Source organism: Daktulosphaira vitifoliae, unplaced genomic scaffold (genome assembly GCF_025091365.1).
Source record: "Daktulosphaira vitifoliae isolate Bord-2020 unplaced genomic scaffold, ASM2509136v1 Scaffold_5, whole genome shotgun sequence".
NCBI classification, from domain to species: domain Eukaryota; kingdom Metazoa; phylum Arthropoda; class Insecta; order Hemiptera; family Phylloxeridae; genus Daktulosphaira; species Daktulosphaira vitifoliae.
In genome coordinates, this window is record NW_026099576.1 from 31,260,076 (window position 1) to 31,272,071 (window position 11,996).

Genomic DNA, 11,996 nt, shown 5'->3' on the forward strand with positions numbered 1-11,996 from the left:
TTTTGGCACACTAAATTAAATTTCATCTTAATTGAAATTTTACCTTTTTTTCAGTCAGGTTATCGTTGATATCATTTTTTTCTTTTTTAATTCTGCAAAATATACAGATTTTATGAGCAATAAAAAAATCAGAGTAAGTTAGTCTAATAGCAACAAAAAACTTTGAAAACCTTCCATTTTGATATAGCTTAACATTAGGACTAATTTTTTTAGAGCGTTTAAAGCTACTAGAATCTGATTATGCATAATATTTAATAAATCTATTTCAACAGAAATACGGAAGCTAGAAGAAACAGGAGAATTGTTTTGTGGAAAGATACAGCAGCATTGTAGAATTTGCCTGCCACGCTATTGTTCGTTCAAATTTATGACTATAAATATTATCACTCTCAATGTGTGGATATGTCTATTTTTATAATGCACTTTTATCAATATTAAACGTATATAAAATAAACGTTTGTTTACAACTTCAAAATTGTAAGCAATACTTTTATGATAAGTTATGAGCGATAAAATGTTAATAGTGTTTTTTAATCAGATAATTTCTAATTTAAAATAACATATTATGTTGAGTGTCTCTGATTAAAATAACAGATTTTATTAATTTTTATATTTACTAGAACCATAACTTAAGGCAATATATTTGATGATAAAACATTTGCTCGATTTTAATTATCTAAATCATAAAGATGCTTTACTTAGAAGATTATTTGGAGAGTATGTTTTAATATAAGAAAATATTTATTTTAAATTTTCAAAACGCGTTTAATCGATAATGTTTTTTTTTTAATTTTCAGACATTGAACACTTACCTCAAGAAATGAGAAATCGTTTTACTGAAATGAGAGAAATGGATTTACAAGTTGAAAGTAATTAGTTAGCTATTATATAGATATTCATATTATTCATTACAATTTTACTAATGTATGAAATTGAGTCTAAAAATTTATATTTATTTTATTATTCCTGGATAATTTTTTCTATTAATAATTGTATTGTCTAAAGGTTTATAATTTACTAAATATAATGTTGTAAAGTTATGGAATATCTTTTATTTGTTCTAGAAAAATGATTTACTTGATAATTTTCAAGTGGAATAACTTTTTTTTCACTTAAAATCTAAATCTGAGTATATTCTTAATTGTATATTAGAATTAAAACTATATTAAAAATATTATTAATTTAAAAAAACTAAAAATATTAAACTCAAAGCCACAAAAAATTAATGAAAAGTCACGGATACGTATTTAAGTATGTACACATACTTAACATTAACAGTATGTGTTTAGCGTTGATAATGGTAACATTGTTTCCGAAATACGTATCCGCGACTTTTTATTAATTTTTTGTGGCTTTGAGTTTAATATTTTTAGTTTTTTTAAATTAATAATATTTTTAATATAGTTTTAATTTTACTTAATTAATTAGTCACAAGTGATCAATTTTTATCATATGTATATTGGAATAAGTTAATTTATTGTAATATTAAATTTATACAATATATATCTGTAGATTCAATGGACTGTATTAAAAAAAATATAGAAACGTTGTTTTCAAAGGCAGATAATATGAATCCAGATGAATTAAGTACAAATTTTAAAGCAATTTTAAAAGAAGGAGAGAAATCTGTTGAGCAGTCTGGTAAAAATTTTTTGTTTCAAAAATTAAAAACTTGTAGTTTCAGGAATGGCATCCTACCTTTTTATAACATCCCTAATTCTCAAAAAATCTATATATTTTGACATCAATTACTTATTTAAAAGGGTCTCAAATTTTCTCCTTCTGAAATTTTTTAAAATTAAAGTATTAAATTGAAATACTTATGATTATTTTAATTTGATTTCTATATTTTAAATACATTATATATATAAAAATGATGTGGCAGTAATAATTTTTTTACTTATTTAAAGATTAAAAAACATAAAAAAGATAATACTCGTTTATTTCTAGTATTTTTACAGGATATGCATTAATTTTCTAAGTCCAAACTGAGTAATACTCAGTGAGTATATACTGTATACTTGTGTGTATATATCAAAACACTAATGATTTTATTATATTGTTATTTATTAAATTAAAAAAAAACTATTTAATCAACATCAGAAGTTTATAATATTTTGATGTCTATCATATTTTTTATATCAATATATTTAGAATGGCAAAAAATTCTTTGTTGAAAACATTTTTTTTTTTTGCCTCTTAAAATATAGATGATTTTTAATCTGGTTATTAGACTAAAAAACAAATATATGTTTGATTTTTTAATGGAGTTATATCATCAAGTTTCTTTATTCAATTTTTATTGAAATCAATATTCTATGAGTAAAATGAAATATAGTTAGGATTTGCATAGAAACGAGTATGCTACCTTTAATGAAGATTAAAGGTAGAAATAGCTTTATTATTCTCTAGTAATTTTTATCTACATGTCTTCTGAATAAACATTTTTGAGTAAAATATTTTATTAAATTATTATTTTTAGAAGAAAAAGTTCAGTTAGCTAACCATATGCATGAACTTATGACTAAATACATGAGACGTTTAGATCATGAATTGCATAAATTTAAAATGGAATTAGAGGCTGATAATAGTGGAATAACTGGTCTTATTGAAAAAAGTAAGCTACAATACTATAATAAAAGTATATATACTATATTAAATACTCTATTATAAAATAATAAGTCTTTAATGAGTTAAAGAATACAAATTTATCTACTTCAACATATTTTGAATAAATTTTATATAATATACAAAAAAAAATAGTAATAAAAATTCAATTGTTAATTATAAATATTTTAGGAAGGATTTTTGTGGTTTTTAATGTCTATCCAATAAGAATCTTAAAAAAGGGAGCTGTCCTTTTTAAATAAAATGTTTTAGCTACTAATGGTTTATGATAAAATACAAATTCAATTTCATCATGACTGAGATAATAATTAATTAATGAAAGTCCAAGTAACTGAATTAAGAAAGTTAATTTTTTTTTTTTTGATAAACCCATATTTACAATTTTATTACACATTTGCCATAGTAAAAATGAAATACATTACTTAATAACTTATTATGATTTTTCTATAAAAATAACAATTTCATACTAAATAATTTATTATAATTAGACTGCTAAAATTTATGTAAAAACATATATCTGCATATTTTGCATAAAACATATATTTATGTATAATATGTTTATTTAAAAGATAAGTATAATAGTCAAACCTTTTTATTGTTATAAATGACTCGTCTATTCAATCAATTATTCACTATCAAATAATTCCTAAAATCTGTTGTGAACGAATGTTTTCTATTCTTCTAAACAGTCATCTGTTCGATATTTTATACAATATGAATGTGTTTATGAACAATGTTTGCCATATAAACCTATATAAAATAAAATCTGAATGGATACATTCATGAACGAATGATTCAAAAATAAACAGTCAAAAGTAGATTTGTTTGAACTACGTTTACAATATCAACTTTACATTTTCGCATGGTTTTGCATATTTTTATATGTAGTTAATAAATGAATTAGACACTAAAAAAACTTTTAGATATTTATTAATTATTATAATCTAGTGAAAAGTTATTACTGCATAAACCTCCAGTCTAATTATAATAAATATTTATTCATATATTGTACATATCATAAATTATAAAATTAGTTATAAGGATATAATTAAAAAATTAGGACTACATGTTGCTTTTGAAATAATACATAATTCTTTCTAAAAAGTATACAAAATTTACAAATTTGGGTCAAAGTATTTATTATTAAGATATAATAACTATCAGACATAATCTTAACTTGTCTCTACTATGTTGTATCTCCACTGTGATGGTTTTTTTTCCATAATACAAAAATGTTAACTAAAATCACATTTAAACTGAAACAAAGTATTTTTCTTAATCTTATTGGTGTTTTTACTACTACCCATAAATATTATGGATAATTCATCTAGTTGGATTATCTTCATTATCAGGCAATTTTTCATTTATCAAGACAAAATGTAGTCTTACACTTCATCTTTTTTGTGTTAATAATTAAAATGTATTCCACTAAATAATGTTAATTATCAATACAATTATTTAATTAATTTTTTTTATTTAATGTTTAAAAAAATATTTTTTATCTGTTTAGGAAGTTTAGATTCTGAACAAAATAGTGTTTCTAATCAAAAAGAAAACAAATTTCAACTTAACAGATGTCTTTTTGGAGGTAGGTTAAGTATATAATATGCATGTGCTTGTGATAAATACATTTTTTATTTTTGGTGCTTTCTGATTTTATTTGTAGAAAATATTGTTAAATAATTTTAATTTAGAACTGTGAAGTAAGGTCTAAAGTTCCTATTATCACATTATTATATTAAATTTGTTTTAATTATAAAAATCTGTAAAATACTATTTGCTTTATGATTTACTTTTAGAAACACTGTTAATCTTCTTATTATTAAGTTTACAGCATTGGTATTTATATCAATACACATTTATGGATAGCTAATTTAAAATATCCGAGATTATTATTAGGATTCTTTATTAATATTAAAAATTACCTTAACTATTGTTTTTCATTAGTGTAGGATAAAGTGTAATGAAATGTCTTCTTTTTTTTCTATATTTATATATATAAATTTATAGTTTATTATATTTTAAAAATATATCAGCTATTAATACAATTATAAAATAACATGACAGTTTATGAAATAATAGAAACTTAAATAATTCTAATAGTGTTAGGATCTTGTTTTAAAGCTTATAAATCTGGCTTGTAACAGAAAAATAATTAATAATTCAATTATTTTAAAGAGTCATTAAAACAAATTTATGATTTAATCTAATTTTTTTAAATATTTACTTCATATTGCAAATATATTTTTTTTATAGGCTTACATGCTATCTGTAATACTATCTTTAGCTATTTTACACTGTACTATTTTATAGTACAAGATGAATAATTGATTGTTTGATCTTATTTAATTATTTAGGGTGTAACTTTATTTATTACTCAAGATAACTAAGTAGTATTTAATAAAATTTATAAACAAAATTTTATTTTTACTTTTGTCATAGATAAAAAACATATTTTTATATAAACTCGTTTGGTTCTAACCAAAACTAAAAATAAATTATATCTTCCTATTTAACAATAATGTTATATTAAAAAATGGTTACTTCATTTTTAACGAAATAACAGCAAAGCTAAAAACACAATTTAAACTATATTTTTATAAAAAAAAAAAAAACTGATAAAAGCCTATACTAATGACCAAATTAAATAATTTTGAAAAATTAAATCCCATTTATAACAAAGTATATTATTAAAAAAAAAAAATTTTAATTTTAAAATATAATTAAGTTTTTATTAAATATGGAACTAATTTTGTCTAGTTCTGTTTCATTTTTAGTAAAAATTAATTGACCACTTCGTTGTATGAGCATTTTGTTAAAATTAACATGGTGTAATAAATTTTTATTTTTTACTAAATCAAATGAATTTTTTTTAAAAAAAAAATAAATAAATAACTTAACTGTAACTTTTTCTAAACAGTTTTTAAATAAATTCTACTTGTACTCTTTAATTATAAATAGGTATATGGAGTACAAACAGTTTTGTTGTACATTTTGCAATATTTTCTGAACATAACTGTGTGTTACAGAAATTATCTTAAAGGGCTCGGTTTTATATTTTGTAATCATCCCCTTTCACATTAAAAAGTATCTTCAACAAATAATTAATTTTATCATAAGGTAAGTTAACCCTAACCTGGGCAATGCTTTTGTGGACATTCATGTAGTAAAATTTTTGGAGAAGTCAGTAATATTATAGAATATGTTGTAACTAAATTTTGATTACATAATGTTGTTTTCATTTTATTTATAACATAGTCATAATTCTAAATATAATTTTTACTACTACGGTATATGAATCTTAAGACTTAAGATGATTTTAATAAAACTTTAACTCTTCTGATCTTCATACGCTAGTTTACAATGGATTGTCTGATATGATATTTAATTTAGTTATTGATATCAGTGTTAACAAATCTATTTATTTTTTGGTAATTATATTAAACTACTTAAAAATTACCCAATATAGCTAAGTAATCAAGTTATATTACTTATATGATAAAAAAAAGGTTTTCATTACAGTGGAAATTACCTGCTTTTTACGTATATGCTAAATATGAAATTTGTTTGAACTAAATCACTTATACTAGTTAAATTCTAATGAGATTTGATTTACAAATATATTTAAAAATACATAAAAGTGAGAAGGTGCACAAAATAAACTTTCAATTGTCAAGCTACTATAGAAACTAATAAATGTTTTTAATCATTTTGAGCAGTTTAAATAAAAAAAAAGGTCTACAAATATTTTCATGTTATCATAAGATCATCTTCAATAAGTAAAAAGGCATGCCTCTCTAAATATGCCACTATTTTCAAAGATTAATTTGATTTAAATATAAAATAATTACATAAAAATGAATTTAATTTTAAATTAAAATATGATTTAATAGAACAGTATTATATTCGTCTTTATTATTTTTTTAGGTATATTTATGGCTTAAACTACTTCCAAGGAGGAAAGACCTAAAAAATACCTAAATTTTGATATAATTACGTTTTGACTTACAACTATAAATTAAGATTTACATATACTTATATCTTCTTTAGGTAGTGTTAGTATATATGTAAAAACATACCTGCAGCTAACAAAAAAGTTCAATTAAAAAAATATTTTTTAAAGTTAGTAGTGACCAAAAGAGTAATAATACAGAGTGAAGAAAAAACAGAACTCAACATCTTTTTAACTCATTAATCATTTTTTATGCAAGATTACTAAAATATATTCAATAATTAAAAAATAATAATATGTTTTTGAATTGAATCATAAGCTTTAATTTTTTTCAAATGATGCAAACAATTTTAAAATGAACATTTTTTAAAATTCAATAAAAATTACTGGGATTAGCTGTATTAATCTGTATTAGCTGTATTGATTCTTCCATCCTCATAGAAATAATATATACCTTTGCCATTGAAACCAAGTAGAAATATTTTTTTAACTGTTTGAAAAACTTGACAATTCGGTAAATTTTACTTATGGCAATTTGGATTATTTAACAAACTTTAAAATAAAAATTCTAAAAATAGAAGCACTTTTATATCCAGTGATTATTTTAAATTGTTAATAACATCAAAAATAATGGGCTAAAAGTTGTTATCAACCAGTAATTTTCTTAATTAGATCATTATCTAATGTATTTGAAAAAATATAGTTGACACCCTTGTAAGGTATATAGTATAAACATAAAAAATACTTTATGATTAAAAATTTAGAGAAAATAGAACTAAAAAAAAAACAATTCAAATTTATGTATTAACACATCATTAAATTTGCTTTTAGAAAAACAAGAAATGCATAATAATGTAAGTAACTCAAAACAAAAATCTACATCTATAACATCAAACTCTGCTAGTAGCGGAGATGTTGCTTCACCATCTAATCGTGATACTAGTCCAGCAAACTCAAGAATCGTGTCTAGTTCTTTAGCTTACACTCTGGGGCATATGGGCGCTGGTAGTCCAGCAATAGCTGCTGCAGCTTCTCAAGCTATTGTAGCTACTCAACAGGTACAATTTTTTATTTGAAATTTAATTCAAAATTTAATTCAAACATGTCCTTAGTTATCACAGGGACGTAGAACAGCTAGTTTAAAAGCATCTTTAGAAGCAATAAATTCTGGCGCACCTTTAACAGGACAAATAACTTCTTCGCCGAATGTCTTGTCTTCTGAATTACACATAGGTAAAGAATTAGCTGGTGTTGCTCATTTAGTTAACCCTAATATAGATGGAACAAGAAAACATAGAAGGTATATGTTTTTATAAAAAAAAATTTTTTATGTGTCTTGGTATATAATTCAATTATTTCTCAATATAGACGAGGTGGAGCACAACATTTATCAAATGAAGAAGACCCAGATGAACCAATTGATCCAAATGAACCTCGTTATTGTATATGTAATCAAGTTGCATATGGGACAATGGTTGCTTGCGACAATAAAGGAGTAAGAGAAATAATTCTTCAAGATTTATTGAATTTTTATGTAATGTATGAGACAATATGTGAAAAATTAGCAATCTCCTGTCTCATTTATTATAATATTAAAATATTTAAAAAATATACATAAAAATTTAACGTTTTATACAAAATAAAAGTAATATTTTTTTTAAAATTCATATTTTTTGTATAAAATTATTATATCTCATTTTTTTTAGTGCCCTTATGAATGGTATCACTGTGAATGTGTTGGAATTACAGATCCACCTAAAGGTAAATGGTATTGTCCACAATGTATTACTTCAATGAAAAGTAGAAGATCACGTAAAACAACATGAGCTATTTATAAATCAATACTAATCCTAATTTAACTCTAAAGTAACATCTGTTAATGCTTATATTAAAAAAATTGTATCCAATGTAATTTTTTTTTATGTACATTTAAATTTAAACTTGATGAAATATATTTGTTATACCTAATTATAATTATTATTGATTTTGTTTTATAATATATTAAATACACATTTTAAACTAGGATCAATTTATAATTTTCTTAATTTACTATGGTGTACAATGTTAACATTTTTTAACTAATGGAGATACCTATTTTTTAAAATTATTAATTAAGTATCAATAACCTACTAGTTTTACCATTTTGAAAAATAAAACTGAAAACTAAAAAAAAAAATCCAATTACAAGTTTATACCAACAGACTAAAAATTAAATATGACTCCGAATTGTTAACATTAAAACATTTAAAAAAAAACAAAATGAGTTTTATTAATATTCTTCTGCAGAGTGCTGAGATCATATATATAATATTTAATAATGTGATTGTTAATAGAAAATTGTTAAATGATTATTTAATTAAACACTCACCACTTAATTAATTGGACGAATATTTTACATAAGTTTTGCATCTATATAATTTAACAAATATTCTCAAAACATCTTTAACAGGACCTGCATAGCTCATATTTCCCAAGACTAATCCCATGACAAAATAGATAGGTATGTCAGCAATAAACGAGTTTTGGACCGTTTAACGCATCTCGCCCTTCTCACACATAGTAGTGGTTCGCCTTATTTCATTGGCCGTAGGTTTGCCCGCCAAAATACAATTCTTTAAATCAAATACTTGACAGCAACTTTAATATTTTGTATTGTTTTTTATGATACCTTTTACTATTATTGATTGATATCAATCTATTGTGATATCTATACTACAATATAAACAAATATGATCAATTTGCAAATTATTTGATATGAAATGATTATGCCGGGTATATTGAATAAAATGAACAGCGTTTATTTTAACTTGACATACTTACATAATTCTACTTAAATTTATATTTTTATGACAAAATGCCTGTTTGTGAGTTTTTTGATTGTATTAGTGGTAGTAAAAAAAAATCATTGGTAAAAAATAAAAAAGTAACCTTGAATCGATTTCCAAAAGATCCAGTCTTAAGAAAATTCTGAGAAAAACAAATAAGATTAGGTCAAATAACTAAAAAACCAATAAATTTTGATTCTGGTAAAAACAAGTAACTCTTAATTAACATTATCATATTTTTTCAGAATCCTAAATAAATTACACTATTATTTCATCGTTATATTTATATTTAGCTGTTTATTATGAGCTTGTTTAATTTCATTTAGCTGTTGTTTGTTCATTGCATTTTACAAATGATAATTATGCAATTCATTCTAATAATAAGTATAGGAAAGTTTTAAAATAAAATGCTATTCCATAATATAATATTATTTAAATATCATTTATTTTTTAATCATTCATCAATGAAGTGCAATTTTTTATATTACAAAATTGACTTTTTAGAGAAAAATCATGTGATCTTGTTGTTAAGTGTACAGAAAAATACAAATTTAACCTTTTTAAAGACCTTGAAGTTAAACCTCTCGAAGAGAGTTTAAAGAGTGAAATAGAAAATAATATATTATTCCAAGAGTAATACACACATTTATAGTATATTTACAGTGCCGGATGTTGAACTCTAAAAAATTTAGGGGCCTCTAATTTAAAAATGTTATGAAAAAAGTCACAAGTATACAACTATGATAACTCTATAGTTACAAAATTATAGAGTACAAAGTATAATAAAATTAATAGTATATTATTATCTACAGAATAAAGAAAGCCTTCAATATAATAGTAAAAAGTAAAATGTTTAGATGTTCTATTTTAAGAAAAATTTTTTCCTTGACTTTGCATTGGCAAAATTGTTAATTATTATTTCAATATTTAGAGTTTTAGTTCTTTCCTTTTCTATACTTAAAATTGATATACTAGAAAGATAAATACTAAACAATCGAATATCAATCAAACATTTACAATTACCATTCACTATCATTGGGAATAAATTAAATAAACTTTCAAAGTAAAATTCCATACACCATTTGAAAAAACAAAATATACATTTTCAAAGAGTCTGGGCCCCGGTACAAGTGGTGCATTGTACCGACGGTTTATCCGGCACTGTTTATTTATATTCTACTCAATTAACAGTATAATTATACTAAAAATTTTTATATTTTAAATAATTAGATTACAAAACAAGTGTGAGGATTATGAAAACAAATATTTAAAAATTTTGTTTTAAAAACAAATTATATTGCTGTAATAAATAAACTTAAATGTTACAATAATTTCATTAATTTGGAAGATCATCGTTTTGAAAATCACTGTAGTGATATTTTATCACAATTCTTTATACCAACTCAGATTCAACTTATTCTTCATAAAAAATATATTTCAGAAGTCTGCATGGTGACAATCTGTCAAAAGCTCCTAAAATTTTTACAACATTAACAAACAAATTAATGTTAAATAATGGAGAGTATAATATACCCAAAGAAGTGGTAGAATGTTTAGTTAGAACAAGAACTTATATAAGGCTAAATAATTTAAATAATCAGTTAATTTGTCAAAAATTAAAGAAACAAAAATTTACTTAATAAATAAATGTATGTAATAAGTAAAATTAAATTACCAAGTAACATTAGGCCAGTTCGCCTTAAAGTACTGTGCTAACAAACCAACCTCTTGGCTTTATAAAAAAGAAAGTAACACTAATGTGAAGCAAATTATATATTAATTAATTCAATGAAAGCATTTCTAAGTATTAAGTATATTATATACATAATTTTCCATTGTTCCTCTATACGTTACAAATTATTTTTGCACAATATTAAATATTAATGCATAAATGATAATATTATCACTATATTTATGGAAAATGACCATACAAATATTCGGCCAATGAAATGAGGCGAACCAGCTATAGATAGGGTGAAGAGTGGGTTGCGTATCACAAAGTTGCTGACATACCTATCTATTTTGTCATGACTAATCCGTTTATGTACTGCAACTACTTTATCACCAAAACGTGACCAACAACAATCTCCCTTTTCTTAAACCCCACCACATTTTACAAAAGAAAATTAAAAGTTGATAATATTCAGAAATCCTGAGATTATCAAGTGTCATCACTTAATGATACAGATAATACTGAGAGATGAACTACTACATTCTTGGATTTTATTTACAAATAAAAAACATGATAATTATAATTTGTTGTAGGTAAAAAAAAATATTTAGAAATATATTAAATACCATTATAAAATTTTCTTAAAAAAAAAAATACTAAAATCTGTGCACGACATTATACACTTAATTCAGGTTAAAAGACAAGATTTTGTTACAAGTTTAGTGATTACCTAAGAACACTGATAAATAAATAAAATGTTACATTTTAGTTTTAAAATTAACTATGTCAGCCTTTTCTATTTTTTCATATTATTATTCATGACTTTTTTTAACGCATACAATATTCATAAAAATTATATTTAAATAAAAATTCGAGTTTGCAACTATGATGAATATTTTCTTAAATTTATTTTATAAAT

At 22.7% G+C, this 11,996-nt stretch overlaps 1 protein-coding gene and 1 long non-coding RNA gene across 2 annotated transcripts; one reads left to right on the plus strand and one right to left on the minus strand.

Moving 5' to 3' along the window:
- The first annotated feature begins 544 nt into the window (after positions 1-544).
- Positions 545-8,514, plus strand: LOC126906754 (inhibitor of growth protein 3-like). The gene is made up of 9 exons (XM_050687580.1): positions 545-717; positions 798-869; positions 1,513-1,641; positions 2,483-2,617; positions 4,139-4,216; positions 7,412-7,638; positions 7,693-7,880; positions 7,949-8,075; positions 8,287-8,514. The coding sequence occupies exons 1-9, from the start codon at positions 690-692 to the stop codon at positions 8,404-8,406; spliced, it is 1,104 nt and encodes a 367-aa protein (XP_050543537.1). The 5' UTR covers positions 545-689; the 3' UTR covers positions 8,407-8,514.
- A 2,165-nt stretch (positions 8,515-10,679) lies between these two features.
- On the minus strand, positions 10,680-11,996 carry LOC126906756 (uncharacterized). Its single transcript, XR_007704333.1, has 2 exons — positions 11,081-11,996; positions 10,680-10,878 (listed from the first exon to the last, which is right to left on the minus strand). It is a non-coding gene; the product is annotated as an uncharacterized LOC126906756 (long non-coding RNA).

Bases quoted from the DNA above. Each gene is read 5' to 3' on its own strand.
- LOC126906754 (XM_050687580.1), top strand. From the start codon at position 690: ATGCTTTACTTAGAAGATTATTTGGAGA. The intron at 4,217-7,411 runs GTAGGTTAAGTA...ATTTGCTTTTAG, and splicing joins TAACAGATGTCTTTTTGGAG to AAAAACAAGAAATGCATAAT. The intron at 8,076-8,286 runs GTAAGAGAAATA...CATTTTTTTTAG, and splicing joins TTGCTTGCGACAATAAAGGA to TGCCCTTATGAATGGTATCA.